The 19,209-nt window shown below is 34.4% G+C and overlaps 1 protein-coding gene across 1 annotated transcript in view; it reads right to left on the bottom strand.

Moving 5' to 3' along the window:
• Positions 1–1,319: 1,319 nt before the first annotated feature.
• Positions 1,320–19,209, bottom strand: part of LOC104069394 (TBC1 domain family member 22A-like) — a gene marked incomplete at both ends in the record, with an annotated part of 32,784 nt that continues 14,894 nt past the window's right edge. The window contains 3 exons of the mRNA XM_009585381.1: positions 1,320–1,382; positions 2,357–2,485; positions 7,741–7,811. Coding sequence (XP_009583676.1) covers positions 1,320–1,382; positions 2,357–2,485; positions 7,741–7,811 — 263 coding nt within the window. The remainder of the gene's footprint in view (positions 1,383–2,356; positions 2,486–7,740; positions 7,812–19,209) is intronic.

The raw sequence follows: 19,209 nt of genomic DNA on the forward strand, positions 1-19,209 counted from the left end.
ATATTCATTGAAACCTTAAGAACAGTTTAATCATGCAATGCAAGGAAGTAAAAAAACCCACCTCAGAAAAGCCACCACTTTATGTTGAATGCAAATACATCTTCAGAATAATTTAAGAGACTATTGCTGATACAGTTCAAGTATTTCTTTCCTCTCAGAAGTATTTAAGCGTTCTTATTTCTGTAGCCATTTTTTCATGAAATAATATTCACCTCCAATTTCATTTACTGGCTCATTTCTAGCTACAACACTTACACTGATTTTATTCATTTCTTTAATAGTTTATTTCTTGCTGGTATTGTTTCCCTTCCTGTCCCTTTATTTTTCTTACTCTTTGATTCATCCCTAGAAAAGCCCAAGTAAAACACCACTGTGCAGTAAGCAGACAGAAAGCAGTATTCTTATACCATTTTCTTTCAAAAAACTGTAACAGGCTATTTCTTCAAACCAATTTCTCCAACACGTGTGGAGGAGCATTTACATTAAACAGATAATTGCAAGAGTGGAAAAACAAGTGAAAGCTAGTTCTCCATTTAACTTCTCATATCATCTAAGGAACTATCAGAAGATGTTCTTGTGGCTCTATAATGATACTAACGGAACCTACATGGAAGTACATTTGAACATAGGACCATTAGAAAGGAGAAGAAATTGAAGGATTAAAAGAAATAATAATTGAAAGAGGATGATTCATGCCATCTATACTATTTATGACCTATATCCTTCACAAAGAAAAGTCCCTGTAGGATTCAATTACCAAACAATATAGACGAATTTGAATAACTTATCTATCATTAATTGATGTATATCTACTATGGTAGTAAAAGAATTTAAATAGTGCACTCAACATATAAAACTTACAGAGAAGCAAAATCAAATAAGGAACAAACCAGTCATGCTACAAATTCGCAAAAAGATAATTTCTCAAGTGGAAGACTATGATAAAAACGTCCAGACCTTGAACGATTTTGACAAATACATAGACCCATAGGAACTATGCCTTGGATTACTTCAAAACCACATTATTAACAAAACATATAAAAAGCAAAAAAAGAAAAAACCTCAAGGGCACAAGACCAACGAAAAAACTGACAGATTCGATGCAGGAGATTAATGAGATGCCTTTCCTTTTACTACTTATGTTTACACTGTTATTCTTAGCCTATACCTATATATCCTCATTTTTTGGACTTTATTAAGCTAGTTCTGAAATAAGAATAGCAAGTGTTGTCAAATTAATAAATAACCAACACTGTGATATCAGATTTGTTAATAAAATTATTTCTAACAAAAAAAATATCTTTAGATACCATTCTTACCTCTGTTACTTTGGGCTGAAGCCTTAAAACTTCAGGACTCATGCGTGGGATATCTATATGGATCTAATTAGACAGAAAGAAGAATACTGTAAAAGGAACCAACAGCACACTTTGTAAACAACACAATCATTAAAACAATCCTATGGTTTTACAGTATTAGTTATAATCCCATTGTATCACTATTTTTGGGATAACATGGATTTACTGTATTTCAAAACATATGGCCAAATCTTTAAGTCATTGTTAATCTATCAATGAGGCAAAATTTAAGAAAAACCCATACACTTTGTTTTCACATTTTGGGATCCTTATATCACATTTTGATTGCTTGCAAATTATAGTCATATTGGGAATACTCATTACCTCAGGGTAATTATGAGTAAATACATACTACTACTTCTGTAAAGTCATGTTCAGTTGACACTATCATATATACTTCTTACTATTAAAGATCAGGCTTGAAGCTGAAAGAAAGAGTTCAGCTTCTTCTGTCCTAAGGAAGGCTGCAGTAGCATTGCTTAGCCTATACTTAGTGATACAAACTATTCATTTTAATACAAAACCTGAAGAAAAGTTATCTGCTTGTCTTGATTGGGTGGGCAAGAAAGTTTGACACACCTATGTTTATTGCACATCACACAGAGTTTCAACTTTTTAAGCAGAAGTATGAAGCCAGTAAGAAACAGTCTCTGTTATACCTTTCCTGTACCATCCTCACTCATTTGAAGGAGGGTCTGAACAGGAAATGAGAGATTTGAAAACCCTACTATTCTTAAACAGAAAACCACGGCAGCACCGAATGGCAGCGCCACACGGCATGACTAAAGCAGACATTAAAAGAAATCCACTATTTCAAATTTCAGACCAAAATATTTCATATTTTTGCTTCTGAAATGTAGGAAAACAACTGATTAGAGAGCTGTCTGTCAAGTAAGATTACAGAAATTGAAAAAAACAGTAGCAAACTTCAAAAATAATCTCTTAAAATTTTTTAGCAGATGCCCTGTACGTAAAGATCGCTTCAATAGGTGTTCTACCTGTCTATAGGTATCTTGGTGATTTTCATCATTTCTGGAATCATAGTATTGTTCAACAAATGCAAAATACTCTTTGCGTTTCCTTTTTAAAGTGCTTTCTCTTCGGTCCACATTTGCAGGAAGATAGCCCTGAAAAAAACAGTGAAATGAAAAGGATATTACTCTTCGCCTTACAAAAAGCACCGCTGGCATTTGATTACATATGACAGTAAAACTAATAAACTGATGTAGTATCATGCACACCTACACAGATCTGAATAATCCTTTAGTAAATCTGTTTTCTAATCATTCCAACTGATACAAAAGTTCAGATACAAACACCTTACTAAAATCAGCTTTTTTTTTTTTTTTTTTTTTTTTTTTAAGAAAAAGTTTCAAGTTTTTTTACCTTGAAAAAACAATTTCTCATCAGGAATTCTAAGATGATGTTCACCTTCTGAAGAGAAAAGCTCAAGTAAGCAAGTTCAGATAAATGTAATGCTATATGAGTTCATTAATTTCTGCATTCCTATGTGGCCATTATTGGAGCAATTTTATTAAATTTTTAAACAAAATGTGTAGTATCTCAGTTGCCTTCAAGTAGGAATGATATACATTAGCAAATATGTTTAAATTATGGTTAAACTTGTAATACAACGGAGTATTAATTCAAACGCTTTAAAAACATTTAGCTACTTTATTTCACTGTTTCAGGTGAGAAAAAAACAATTTCAAGCTTTCATTTCATCTCAATAGGTTATTAAAAGTTTCATCACAGAAAAAGACTCAACAGCACCAGTGACTGGGCTCTTAGATGTAAGAACACCAGCTATACATTTCCTTAGTTGTTTCCCAAAAGCAATTTATAAATATTATCTTATTTTCCATAAGGTATGGACACACTAAGGAAGTCATGTGTCAGATATGCAGGATTATACATTGTTGCATTAAGTACAAAATATATCTGAATGGTTCTTCACTGAACTCTTACATATATATATATATATATCTATCTCTGAAAATCCCAATCTTGGGGAAAAAAAAAAAATCCATTCTCATTTTCTTCTTTTGTCCAGTTTGATCCCCATTTCTGGCATCTCAGCCTACGTTCCATCTAAAAGGCTCAGGTTACTATTTCAGGATTTTACGAAAGGAAATATCACAAATGTTATTAAATGTTCAGTTTATATATAAAGTACGTTTATTAGAAACACCATTATTCATGTAACTGGCTACCAAAAAGTTTCCTGAACATTCAGAAACAGTTAATGCTTTCTTGTAAGCAGCCTGATTTCAAACAATGAACATCAATATCCCATAACACTGCAAAAAAGAAAGCTAGTTCATATTTTACATACATGGCCTGAAAAAATACTTTGTCTAAAAATCATTCTAAAGATAGATGGCTTTGAAAGTGATCCAGACATCCAAGACAATATAAGAAAAATCTAATAATCGCATTATTCACTAGTCAAGTCAAATTAAAATATTTCTTGCCAATATTACAAAAGCTCTCCTTCCGCAATAACAGCTATCACCATACCAATGGTAATTAGTAAAACAGAGAAATCAAATTTATGTCAGATTTAAGCTCCCTTAAAAAAATCCTCGTAACATCAAAAAATCCTATAGTAGAAGTGCAGCATATATTTGCATTTACACAATGAGCCACAGCCACCACAAGTAAATAATAAAATGCTGTGCATTTAACTACAAAAACAACTATCTTATTCAGGCCTAAACACTACAAGCAAAAATGGAAGGAGTAAACCTAGTATGCTACGATTGCTAATTATACAATAAAATTAAACACTTCAAGAATAAGTATATACATTCCACTACTCTCCTGCAACAATCCAACATCATATGCCATTTCATGTAACTTTTGTTTTGTTCAACATTTAGGGAAAAATAAAAAATACACACCATACTAAAAATTCAATATTTTTTGAAAATATCTCCATATTAAAACCATTTAAAATGTTATTCCCGTATATTTTGATTTCTTAGTTTAAGATGACAACAGAATAAGTACAAACTGTACTACATTCCAGATACCTTAAGAGGTACTTGCTTTGGCAAAACCATGTCTTTTAAGACGTACTGACTTGCGTCTGATTCCAGCTACTTTAAATTGCACCAGCTTAACTTTTGCCTCAAGACTCAGTCTGACATTTAATATCCTGTCCCTGTGTTTTGTATTAAGTTAAATATTGAATTCTGCCTCCCATTTATTCTCAACAGTTGTTTTTTTTTTTTCCTGTAGGATATCTTAGTTCCATTAGAAAAGAATTCATTTGTGAGATCAAATGTGATTGTTCAAAGGATACCAATATTTTCTCAGCAAGTCTTTTTGCCATTATTCAGTTTCAAAGACCAAAGTAATCTTTCAATTGGACATGTCTTGTTTCCTGTTCACTTTACAAATTAGGTTTTATTTTTAAAAGTTGGAAAGGCTTGAGCATATCATCAGGGAATAAATTGGTGGATAGTTTAATCCATTTATTCATTAATTTCCTCCAAAGGCTTTTGCAACCATATCTTTTGTTTTGTTATTCAAAAGAGAAGCGAGCCTGAATAGTTCTGCTTGCTGTTTAGGTACAGTATACCTAACGTTTTTGCTATATTTTAAAAATAATGTAATTTTTTTATATACTATGACCAGTAGACATGCATAACATCAACAGCCCCTGAGCATTATATTGATTTTCATATGCTTTTCCTTTGAAAAACTGTATTCATCAAACACATATTAACATTATTAACCTTCTGACTATGTAATAAATATCTCAACTGTTCAATTTTCTAAATCATATTTTAAAAATTCCAACTTCAATGCTGATTTTACAAACAAGACAATCACCTTGTGCTTCAATACTAGCACTTGTACTCAGTTCCACAAACAAGACATAGTTTGGGCTTTTTAAGTGAGACTTCTGAATAATTCCAAAACAAACACTCCAGCCTTAATTTAGTCTAAACTATGCTTTGGTTTATTTGGTTTCCTGGTCTTTTTTGGTTTTGCAACTGATCTTTAACCAAAAGAGTTTTGCTTTTGTACGCTTATTTCCCAATAGCTCCCAGGGCACCTTATAGCACAAAAGATTATCACATTACCCCATCTTACCTGGGATGTACATTAGCAGTAAGTAACATGTTTAAACAACTAATGTGACTTAAAAATTAATTACCATTAAAAAAAGCATCATGGAGTTTATGACCACAAATACTCAAAACACTTTTGCTTTCTCACTTTGGAAAGAAGATGAAACAAGCTGTTGCCTTACAGTATAGAAAAGTAATGATTACCAAATGACTCATCTTTGAGTTTCCAAATTGTATTAATTGAGGACCACTTAGTAGATAAGAAATCATGGGAAGAATTACATAAGAAAAGCTGAGAACTTTCAAAATATTGCTAATTGGTGACGGGGAAAAAAAAAAAAAAACACCCACAAAACACAGTTTCAGAAGTGTCTTACTCAAAAAATAAAAAAAAAAAATTCCACTTAATTCTTAAAGCAAAAACAAAATAACCTGAAGACAGTTTCTTTGCAGAGGTATGGCAAGACAGCCGAAGATAAGAATTGAACTGGAATGGATCCCTAACTGCAGTGGTTAAAACAACAGAACAAGGGAACTCTACACTTATGAATTTCTCTAGACTGGGAATCTCAGGAATATTAAACTAAAATCAACTTAGGGAATGATGTTGAAGCTCACAGAAAGCCCATGCCATTACTTGAAAGTAAGAAAGTGACTGCAGTTAATTTTTGCATAATTCCAATTCTCTAAATTGCATAATTCCAAATTCTCCTCAGTGTCAGTCCTCTGATTCAGAACTTAACCTATCCTTATGCTTTAGCTTACTGTGTTTCAAAGTGAATTTTGAGTCAGCCATAATTTTTTTACTTTGAGTGTTTTAAAATAGGCATCCAAAACATCAAGAGAAAATGAAAAAAGAAATGCTCTTTTCATCACCAAAATCTCAGACAACAACTTTGGAAACAGAACTAAAATAAATTGTACACTGCATGTTTAATTTCAACTACAGCAGAATATTTAAATATCCACCATTAAGAAGCTACATCTGCATCTAGCATTAGAAGAAACTAAGTGGCAAATTTAGTAGAACTCATCAGCAAGAGAGACTTTTTCAGTCACTGGAAATCAGTCTCTATCTGAAGTAAATACTTTGCATTCTCCGCTGAATTATTCTATAAAAAGTGAAGTTATTTAAGTCTACTCTTTGAAAAATTCAATAGTGTTAAACTGTTGTGTGTATAACTCAGAATTTTAAACAGTTCTTAAATGCATGAAGATTTGCTGATAAAGTGTCTTTCACAGCCTCTGGAGAGTAGACAGCACGAGGTTTTTCCTTCTTTTTAATACAAACATCTTCACAAGCTCTTCTCCCAACCACAGGCAGACAAACAACAGCTAAAATGCACAACTGTTTGCCATTGTAAGTATTAAAGCTGAAAAGATTGACATGAAAAATACTCCCTATGAGGAATACATTGTATTTTTGCAGAACCACCTTTTTAAATATAGCACAAACACAGAGACTAAAAAAAAAAAAATCCAGTTCCGTAACACCAAACCCAGTGAATACCAGATTCCTGCAAGTTTGTCTCTGATGCCCAGCTGAAACACCTCCAAGTGCTGTTCCATGGTATTTCAGTCAACCTACTCCCTAACTACTGCCATTGCAAAATCCTCTGACCACCGGGCAAAGTTCAGAGAGCTCAGCCAGCCAAAAACTCACACTACAAAAAAGTGACTAGCTTTTTAATTAGCTTGTCTCTCTGAACTGACTTACAGCGTCTGACATCAGGAGAGCCAATGCCACAAGGTAACTGACCACAGTGGTTCAGATTTGTTCATCTTAAACCACGATAGAAAAATCGGCCAAAAACCCCCTAAGATCCTATCACAGCGTTTCCTCAGTACAGTGTTAATCCTTTCTTGTAGTTACTTTAATGGGAAGTCAGAATGAAGTGTTTCGTAGGACACTGATAGGCTTTGTTTCCTCTACTGTGTGCCTATTTTCAAGAAAACTGTAAGAGTGTACTTGTCTTTGAACTCTCCACCATTCCATCAAAATTGGTTGAAAGAGGCCACTGTTATCACATAAGCCTTTCTTTCATAGAAAGCCAGGCTGAAAAATAAAGATATACAGCTGAGATGATTTACCACTACTTCTCATTCCCCTCCTTTCAGTTTGACAAATTAATCTTGAAACTGAGCAAAAGAACAGAATTTTCATTACAATTCAGCATCAAGACACAATGTTTTCAAGTATCACTGATGGATTACAACTCAAGCAAAATTATTTGCAATGCTTGAAAAAACTATTACTACTAAATGCAAAGAAAGAAGGAAAAAAAAAAATTACAACTTACTGAAAGAAGCTTCCATGCAACTGGACGAACCCGTTTGGGAATGCCAGACCAACTCAATTTCCGTAATTCTTCTATTAAAGGAGAAGTATTTCATGAGAACTAAGGAAACTATTATCAATTAATATACACAGATATATTCCAATTAGCACAAAGTTGTTTACAGCAATGATCACGTCTTTTTATAAAGTCCAATGAAATTAGAATTATATGGCAATTCTAACGAATTAATAAAATACTGGATAATTCCTATCCATAGGGATACCTATGATAATAGGTACTGAGTGTGATAAGGTAACTTTTTGGAGTATTTCTCAGCATTACTTTTTAGTATACATGCCTTATATTAACATGCAAGAGATACTCAGACTTACTGTATAATATGCTTACACAGATCCTAATTAAAAATGAGATTTGCAGTTACAGAAACAGAATGATGCTTTATGTCTGAATGCTGGAATTTAATCCCATGCCATATTCTCAATCTTTATGTTATACTCCTTTCTCTTGAAAGCTGCTTGTCAGATACCATACCCAGCTAAACCAATCTGTGGGACTTCACACATTTTTTGTGAAAGCTGTTTATCATGTGAAAAAAATTATAGAAAAATCATGGAAAATATAAAGACAAGAGATGCTTAACAGTGTCCCTAAGAAACAATATTTTTTATGAGATACCTACTTGTAGCTCTTTCTCTTCTTACTCTGAGTAGAAAGTGTGGGTTAAAACTACACAAGTTTAAGTTATCAACCTGCTATAGAATACAAAACAACAAACTGCTGCATTTTACTTTGTATATACTTATTCCAATTAATTATATATTTGAATTAACTATGTATATTCCACCAAATTTGGTGTCTATTATATGCATATATTTTCCAAATTCTACAGTTCAACAAAGACTTTAAAAACATTCTGTCTATCTACCCACCCCAAGAAAACGAAGCACAGAGAAAGTAATTAGAGTAAGAACTTTCTGAGTGGATACAACTGACTGACTTTGGCCATTTATAGATGCATAGTCTCATTATTTTTTGTTAAGACAAGGACTCCTATTAGCAACAACTGTCTTCATCCTCCCACGCCCGCCCTCCTTCTACTACTCTGAAAGAAATGTGCATCTATAGTATCAAGAAATACAAATTATCATGTTAGGTGTGGTATGTTATCGTAGAGCAAATTATTTCTAGACACATTGAAAACTATTTTTAACCAGGAATGAAAACACAGTCAACTGAAACCAGTACAATATTTTAAAAAATATATAATATATTCCAAGATTTTAAAAGTGTTTTGATGCTAAATAGTAAATGCAAAAAAAAAATTCTTCATTAGCAATTAAAGTTTCTCAGAGAAGCATCAACTAAAGCAAACAAAAAGCTCTAATAACCCAGAGTTTGCAGTATGAAGTTACCTGATCATTAAGATGCCCTATTTTTACTTTAGATACATGCTAGCAAAAATTATATTTGCAAAATCCATTTTGTCTTAAAATGAGATGACAGCATTAATATGAAGTTAAATAAATCATGGCAAAAAATATTCCAGCTGGATGAGTTGATACTTCCATCTCTTTTTCTTACAGAAAATACAGAGAGAGGAAAATTGGCAGGAGGCAGAAATGAAAGATTGTTATGGTCATAGATAGATGAGTGGTTTCAGGGTGGTCGCTTCAAACCAATCATGACTATTCCAAACAGACATGGGCTTACCAACCATTGTTCAAGTAAGAAAAACTTGACAGTACTGGATACACACACTCAAAAAGTTATGTTTTCCTTCACTTTGAGCAGCAGAGGCTGCACAGAGATCTCTCATAGAATAGTGAGGCTATGTCACCAAAATCCAATCAAAACAGTGACCAGATGCTGCATTGGGATCAAAACACAGCAGAAACTCAGAAAAGCAGAGAAAAAGAACAGATATTAAGAAACAAGACATTAAAAACCCACCATATCGAACTGAATGTGTCTATCACAAGTCTTGAATCCAGTCTAAAGAAAAAAGATTACTTTCTTACAACACCAACGAAACTTCTTCTTTCGTCTATAAGCTTTAAAATACTATTGTATTTTACAAAAGTAAGTTGCATTAATAGAAGCTCTTCTTTTGTACAACATTTCAAACCCCTGAAAAAGCCAAAATACACTGACACAGGGGAAAAATTGGAAAAAAAAAAAATCTCCTAATATGTTTTTGACTTAAAGACACTGTTTGTTCTGTAGTTTTGTTCTTAAATGAACTAATTTATATCTTTCCTATAGAATAAGAAATACAAGGATGTCAAGGTGACACCTTGTTAAAGCTAGAGTACATAAATAAGTCAAGGTTATTTTCTGTCAGTGCAAATTATATTTAGACATGTATTACTGTGTAAGCGTACCGAAACAGCAGAATACCTAACCATTTAGGAAGATCATATTGAGCACGACCAAAGATAAATTCAGTCATATATACCTTGGGCAATCCAAAGACTAGAATACCAAATACTGAAGGAAAAAGTATAAGAACACACCAAATATGAACTGACTTATTTGATTTCCAGCGAACGAAAGATTCCTCAGTCTTGTATTTCCTTGTAATTGTAGCCTATCCATCATGTCTATGACAACAGCAAGTGACAACAGTAAGATTAAATATACTACAGAGTTAATAAGTACACTCACTGTAACTGATTACATTTTATTTTCTTTCTTATTTAGAGTCCATCCCTATCCAACACACTGATCATTTACAGCAAGTATTCTTTGCACAAAAATTGTAATGCCAGTTCTTCCCCTCCCTCTTTATTAATTGGCATAGGCAGATTATTGCCTGCTCTTTAATCTGGAAATAAAAACATACAGTATCAGGCAGAAACAAATTTAAGCTCAGTCCCAACCAGTCCCAACTCCAAAACAAAAAACGCAAGGGAGCTTTGGTCAGGGAAACCCAAACTGGCAGACTGAGAGCCATTTTAGGCTCAGAGAAGATTTAGATATGGCAAGGCACTGAACTCTTTATTTCCCCTTCTTTAAGCACAGAGGTACCTCAGAAGGAGCACCTACTGAGGTACATATGAAATAGTAGCAACAATGATGAATTCACTCTTATACTAAGGTTCCTTGATAGTAGCATGACTGTAAAAACAAAAGAAAACCTAACTAACACTAAATACGCATGGGTGGAAGAAGCACGAAAGCATGCTTATACACGTAACTCCAAGGAATTTGGGGGTATCCCAATAAATTCCTCCCTTATTCTTCATCTCAAGGAGTTGATAGGTACTGGAAGAATATAGGACCGAAAGATCAGTAACATTAAAAAAAAATTATACTACTAGAGCTCAGTGTGAACCGAAGTTTCAAAAAAACCAATGAAAGCAGAACTTGTGCAGACTACAAACACTGATTAAGAGAGAGGGTGAAGTTTAAATTGAACTACATATCACAGGCTGGCACAAAAAATATATTTCATCATGAGTATGCTTTCACTGCAAGCACAAAGGATTCAATAGGAAAGAAATGTAATAAGCAACTGAAATTCTCTTAAATAAGTGACTCGTGAATTTCACTGATACTAAATAGAAAATGGCACCCAGGATAAAAACCGAGGCTTGGGACAGAGATACATTAAGTGCAACGGCAGAGAGACTGGCTGCTGATACACTGAGGACAGAAAACAAAAAGCAGTTCTAAAGTCAAAGAGCTATGGGGTGTCATGAACAATAGAAAAAAGGCACTAACGGATTCTGAAGAAAACCCAAGAATACCTATGACAAAAAAACCCCATGCAAACAGCTCTGCCATGATACACAGCAAGGCTGGGGTACAGAACACAGCTGGACAGGAACAGGCATCATTAAGGAGAGTTTCAAAGAGGAGAAGATGGACACTACTGAAGTGAAAACCAAGAAATAGGAAAAGATGAAAAACAGCCTGCTATTTCAAAACAGAACAAAAGTCTGAGTACATTACTATTTGGAATGGGCTTTTTGGCTCTCGGGGATTGGTTCTTTATAGTGATAGCTTTGAGGGACTGATTTTTCAGGATGGGGAGAGGGAACATGGTGAGCAGCAGAATAAAGGACACACAAATTCGCAAACAGAGAAATTATTATGTTATTGTGGTATTAAGCGATCACCTTTAGAAGATCTTGCTATCTGGCCTTAAATAGTCGTTTATCCAAGAAGTTCAAGCTAAAACAAAATCTTTGCATTCCAAAGAACAGAAACAGCCAGCTTCATAATAGATGTCTGAGATCAAGAATAGTGTTGCAATTAAAAGGCAAATTTGTAAATTCATATACTACAGTTTTAGGTCATAGCAACTTTAGCAATTTTCCTGAAGCAAGCAGAAGATGGATTCATTAATCTGATTTACGTGCAATTCCAATTTTCTAGTCTACAAAGCGGACAAGATACAACTGTAATATTACAAGCTCCCAATGACTGTCAAAAGCAAGAACTACCACCCAGTCTAATAGTATTGGCAGTGAATGACCAGAGGCACCATAAATCAGGTATTTCAATACCCACATGTTGTGGTGGCTCCACAACAGGCCTGGAAGAGGCAGTAAGCCAGTGATAACAGGATTCTTGCTCCACCCACCCAGGCGTCCCCTTGCTAGCCAAGGAAGCCTCCTCCCTTAAGTCCTCCTGGCAGCTGAAGTAGGTTTCACTTGTACCGTATGGTCTTAACAGGTTTAATTTGCTATCAGACTCCAGCTGCGATGATCAAGCTACCCAACAGGTACCCCCAGACAGCACCTGGTCGCGTACCTTACCCTTTCTCCCATTACTTGATCTTCTTTTTCTACCACCCTTCTACCTCCTTTTCTCTGCCCCAAATCAACAAAACACTCCAATTACTTCTTCCCTTAGTAGTCCCAGTTTCGCTGCAACTACCCAAATTTGGTATTTCTGAAATGATTACCTAGGCACTGTTGGTCTTGTGCCACTGCACCTTCCAAAGTGGCCCCAGTGCTCCCCTCCATGCAATGCCACTGTTTGGACATCTCTCACACAATTCCCCCTTTATTACTTGCAAAATCCAAGCATCCCATAGGGTGCTATCTATAACTTCTGTCAGCTTCTCACACTGTTGTTTGTTATGTTCCACAATTTCTCACATTGCCTCCAGTAGTTCTCCACACCCTAGGGAGTCAGCTCAGCCTCCGAGCAGGGCAGTCAGCAGCTTAGATATTTGCCTGTAGCCCTAACACATCTGCAACAAGTTTCAGTTGCACCCATGATTTGATGTCAAGTAAATCCCCAAGCTAGTAAGCACTAAATCATAAGTAACAGTATCACTGGTTATATTCTCCTAAAAGCCAAAAAGGCAGAAATTGGTCAGAACAAGTAAAGGCAAAGTAAGCATATAATACGAACAACACTAGAAAAATTGTATTTTGTACAGTTCATGGATCAAAAAAAATAGAGAATATCAGCCTTAACTAAACACATCTACGAATTATATATGTATATATATTTCTCCTCCACCCCAGAATATGATTATAAGCTCCAATGTTGGATTAATAACAACAAAGGCCCCAAGTCTTCAAAAGCAAGTGATCTCCAACTATGCATCACACTGCTTCATTAGTCCTTGTGCAGTATTTATGAACAAGTATGCTTTACTGGGCCTGATCTATTTGTGTCACTGGTAGTCTGGCTGAAAGGAAACAGATCTTATGCATTACTTTATTACACAATCATTTTGCCAAAGCTTCAAAATTTGGCTACTGTTACACACAAGCACACCATTTACAAACTATGTAATAAGTATAGTATATGTGGAAAAAAAGAAAATAAGTTGCAACTCAGAAACTACTTTTATTACTTTCAAGTAACATCAAATGCTCATTCTCAACTCTATACCCCATGGAACTCTATCTAATCCTTCACCTTACTGGTTTTTTTCTCCTCCCTTAACTCGACCCAAATAGGAATCTATATGCAAACATGGGTACCAACCTCTAAAAACAACTCATGTAAAGAGAAAAGGGAAAAAAAAAAAAAAACAAAAAACAAAAACAAAAAACCACAAAAGCATAAAACAAGAAAAGATGCAAATCTACTGTCAGAATCAGAAATATGGAGCATATTATTAAATCAGTAACAAATCATCCAGGACAAAAATTCCACTTACTCTTAAGTAACTAATTTAAGGTCAAAGATAGGAACTAATTGGAATATAGCTTATTCTAGTAAAACTTTCTATCCTGTGATGCAGCTGAGCTTTCATTCTACGTTCAGGACCAAGCAAAGACAGTTTTGACAAAGAGAATTTAAATTATGACACTATTTCAAATGAAACCTCTGCTTCTAGGCTAAATATAAACAATTACTTGTAGGACTCAGTGAACTAAGGAGTCATTCTTTGAAAATTAGAGTAAGGAGGAATAATGTTTATTTTGGTAAGTTTCAAGACAAACCAGTTTTATTCCTGACACTATTCTGCAACGAACATGCATTTCCTTCAATTACAGATAGCTTGGGCTGTCGTGTAACTCCAAACAATAAAGTACATATCCTATGGGACTGGGTTTCAAAGGACTGCTCTTTCTAGAAGAAAATCTCAGCACTGGACATTGAAGTAAAAATGTACACCAAGGACAAAACATCTTTGTTTTACAACATAACACTTATTTGAAACAGATCCTCTGACTAATTCTCCATAATACAGGATTTGGGAGTGAATTCCTCCCTACATTCTTGAATGCTGAACACAAATTAGATAATTATTTATGTTCCTCTGCCAGAGCCTTATCCTCTCTGGGTGCTCTTTTTACACCTCAATTGTTTGCTGGGCCTACAGAATCTTTGGCAATGCTCCTTCTCCCAATATATTTGATAAAAAGCATTTAACACTAGTTTTTATACCTTTTGTAAGTTGTTTCTCAAACTCGCTTTTAGAAGCACTTCCATGCATTTAGCATGACAGGATTTATATTCTGTTCTACTCTCCTTATTTGACACAGAACTTTACCTTTTGGATTGTATTTAATAACTTCCTATTGTATTTAATAACCTCCTCTACTCTCTTGTCATGTCATACAGGATCCTTCTGAACTTTCTCAAGGCTTTTGTTTCTGTTTTTGCTTTCATAAGTGGTACAGTAATTGCTTTCAGCATGGAAACTGTTAGATAGACAGACGATAGCACATTGGAGAGTTAAGTCAATTCCATCACTACTCATTAGCCCTGAGTATGTGATAATTCCATTTCTGCACCAACACTGACTGCTGTCCTGTATCACAGTCCTCGAAAATTCCAGGATCTCAGACTACTCCAAAAATCATACAAAATTCTGGTCCTAACTTTTCACTACAGTGAGCTCAACTAGTATTTTGCCAGTGACAAACAGCACACATTACAACTGAAAGAGACTATGCAAGAATCCTTATCAGGCATAGTAGCAAGCTTTCATGATTATCACCCCAAAAGCATATGGTATGCCCCTTGCACATGGCTATTTTTTTTTATTTGGGGTTTTTGGTTTCATTTTGGGGTTAATTTGTTTGCGGGTTTTTTGGGGGGGGTTGGTTTGTTTGTTTTTTTAATATTCACAGCATTTCTATACCCGTGATGCCATGGACATGCCTTTTTTCCCCGAGTTAGTCCTTGGCTATTAGTGTGTTCTTGGTTTTGTTTTTAGTAAAGCCAAACAGGAAATAATGAAATTAGGGGCAAATAAAGAACAAATCTAAAGCTACCACACTTCTGCTGTGTAGGGTACAAATAGACTCCAACCACACAGTAAGTTTATTAATTTTTATTGCATAGAATGTAGCAGTTTAGAAGTACAGGTGTGAAGGTTTCAAACTTGGAAATCATTGTCTTGCAAAAATCTGTTTGACTATGTATGTCTACCCCATAATTTGCAACACACTAAATCAAGGCATCAGAAGAAATCCACCGCCAATCAAGACTTTGAGAGTATCAAGGAAATGTACTTGCACTTATATTTGAAACTTGTCCTCTATTTAATATCTAATTAACCATTAAACTATTTGTCATTGGTTGAAATGTTACATTCTCCCTAGTCAAAGCATAATTTCAATTTATTATCATTATACTAACACTTTCCCCTTGTAGATTTCCCAAGGAATCAGATGTCCTAGTTATGAGCTGGAGAACATGCTCCCCAGCACAGGATTCTACAAAGGAGTTTTAATGCAACCTACAAATCAGACACATACTGCGAAAATATCCTTGCTTCAATATAATTAGCATTTTCTTAAAATTCCAGAACAATTAATTTTAAAGTGAGCAGTTGTAAAACATTCTTATCACAGACATGATCAATCGCTAAAAATTCTGCGAGCGCAGAATTAAGTTTAACCTACTGATTCAGAGCTGAAATTAGCCAGATCCAAGAGCAGTATTTGTAAAACCTTGTCTATAAACCCTGTCCCAGATTGAAAGGATACCTTCTGAAGCAACACTTTGAACCCCAATTGCTACTCTTTCAGTTGTCTCATTATTTTACATAATTCTGTGACCAATAAGTATCAAAATATGTATAAAACCCCATAGATTTTAGACCAAAAACATCTCCATTTGATAGCACTAGCCAACTGTCACTTCTGCTTAGGAGACACCATTTTTTTTTTTTTTTTGCAGAAACATTGTTGGGTTAGAATATCTTATTATGAAGGGATAATGTGGTATGTAAATGCTTCAAATTGATATAATTTATTTCATTTTGGAAAAATTTGTTTTATCTGGTTTACTACAATACATTCAGATATACGTTTCTTCTCTCTGAAGAAGAGAAAGTTTAAAGCAATTACTCTAAAAGAAATCTTAGGACAGTATCCTTTTACTGCAGTAGATTTAAAGATTCTTCATATTCCATAAATATTTCATGGGGCATTCTACAAAGAAAACATACCATTAATTTACCAGCTTTCTAACCCCACGAGCTATTACTAGAGCTATTACCCATTACACCTAAAACACACGAGGGGAAACAATCAAGTCTACAAGTATTCTTCTTGGAACTACAAGCTCATCATTCTATCAGTTACAAATAAATAAAAAATAAGTCAAGAAATATTGAAGGAGTTCAAAATTTCTCTGTATGCATTATTCATTTTTGATACAGCTGTTATTTCATTGAGATTACAGTAAATGGCTACATGAAGTGATGGCCTGCATGAACAACTCCACGATAGATACGATAAACTAGATTTACATGTTTTATGTTCCTATAACATAAATTCCTTGGATAATTTAACTATACAAAGCTGGAAAATTCTTTCAAGAGCATAGATTCATGGAACTGCAGCTCCCCCAACAGCACGTTACAATACAGGCTGTACATATAGAAAATAGCTTTAATAGAGGACTTGTTATTACTATGGCAACCACAGCAACTGGTTTCCAAAATGAATAATAGCTCTGTTAGGCACTTCATTAAATTTTTTTTCAAGCAAACACTGCCCTTAATCTTCTCAATGGAACAAAGAGTTATTCTGAATGCATGCAGAAAATAGAAAATAAAGTCCAATCCAATGTTGTTAATACAGGGTAAGACCCTTTCCAGGACCTTTGTTAGAAAAGAGCAGGAAAGTACACCTTGTCCACTATTTCACGTAGAAAGTTGGAAAAGCAGAAGCAGATGAGGTTGGTGTTAGAAGGTATGAGAAAGCAACTGAACAGAAGATTAGGAAAACTAAGGCAAAAGGGAGATAATAAAACCACTAAGAAAGAATTGCAGCAAGTGAAGACAACGATGTAAATTATGAAAATAAGCAATGAGAACAACTATGCCGGCAGAAGATTTTAAATGGCATTATAGTTTTTCATAGTTCTCCTGCAACATTCAATTTCTGTGCATCACCAACTGTTTTTATTTTTACCTTAAAGCCATTCAAACAGTCTCTAACAAACTTTCCAAGTAGAACTAAGGTATCTCTCTATACAGAAATAGAGAAAACAGGAAATGTCACTTAAAGTACCAGTTAATTAAAGAAGACAATTTCCCCACTTATTTAGAAATAACAGACAGTATTTATTTCTCCTGTTTGGGGAGAAGATGGAATTTTGTAGTCTGTTGACCAATCACAAGAAAAATCCAGTTTTTAAGTGAACAGCCAAGTAATAATTATTTACTTTTGGACAATGTCAGCTGTGTTCCATCCCCTCATACCTTTTTTTTAAAAAAAAAAATTCATATGCATTTGGAACAAATAACCAAAGCATAAATTTACTTATTATAATATTAAAGCTTCATGTTACTAAGAAAAGACTCCTACAATACAAAATAAGCAAACAGACTTTAAAAAAAAAAAACTATTGCAATATCTACATTCAAAAATGCAATCTAACTGACATTGGTCCTTCATAGTGAAACTATAGTACAAGAAAGGCACAACTGAAATAATCAGGATTAATAGATACATGTCTAGATTACTGAGCCACAAAATTCATGCAATTATTCACAAGAGCTAGTACTAAGAAAGCTTCCCCCAACAATAAAAAAACCAAAACCAGTAAGTCTACCTACAATGTATGTTTATTTACCACCTAAGTAAAGCAAAGACTTCTTTTCTTTTTAAAATTTCCCTCAATATCTTTGGCTTAGGAGGAAAGCTGCTGATAAACTCCATGATGTATAGAATAAGGAGGATTTGATCAGGAAAAGAATTTCACATGGAATACACCTAAGAAGCTACAGTTGTGCTCTTGGATCACTTCCTCCATATGCATTCAAACTTGAGCTTGGGAAAGTGAAATAAAAAAAGCAGGCAATCTTGCAAAATGAATGTATTTACTTGGTCATCCAAAGTAGTTTAGAGATTGCCTTTCAACTACTGAATTTGGCTCTTTCTGTTCATATTAACATAGTGAATTCTCTGCCACTTTCAGGCATCTGATATTTTATTATTTCCTGCCTCTAAGGAGAGCTAATGTCTGCCGATCAACTCAAAGTGAGAAGACTACTACAACTGTAGTGCATTCCTCCTAAACGTTTCATGGATTGGGAAAGACAGGAAACAAGGCTGAATTTCCAAAGGGAGGTGGAGAAGCTGATCTTAGCTCACAGTTCACAAAAAAAGAAAAAATGCTAGTATGTACAATGAGAAATCCTTTTACTCTCATTTTAATTGTCAGCATTAACCAAGAACCAACATCTAGCTGTCAAAGAACCTCATCTATACCTAAACTGAACATAATCTTTCCAATACAATCATCAGCTACAATTTTTTTAAACATTCAGGATGGGGTTTAAAAGCTTTTCCCCAATTTCCCACCTCTATTACATGAAATTCCTTTAAAAAGCTAGCCCATAACCTCCAATCCAAGTAAGGTTTTCTCGGTTAACTGCAAACATGCATCCCACCTCCAGAGTAGATGTCCATTATCGCTAGAACACATGTGAAGACATATCTAACCAATAATCAGTATCAGAAAGGCAGCACAGCACAAACATACACAGTGAAATATGCTCCACTGTGATTACCTTTCCAGGCAGTAACTGCT

Source organism: Fulmarus glacialis, unplaced genomic scaffold (assembly GCF_000690835.1).
Source record: "Fulmarus glacialis isolate BGI_N327 unplaced genomic scaffold, ASM69083v1 scaffold3059, whole genome shotgun sequence".
NCBI classification, from domain to species: domain Eukaryota; kingdom Metazoa; phylum Chordata; class Aves; order Procellariiformes; family Procellariidae; genus Fulmarus; species Fulmarus glacialis.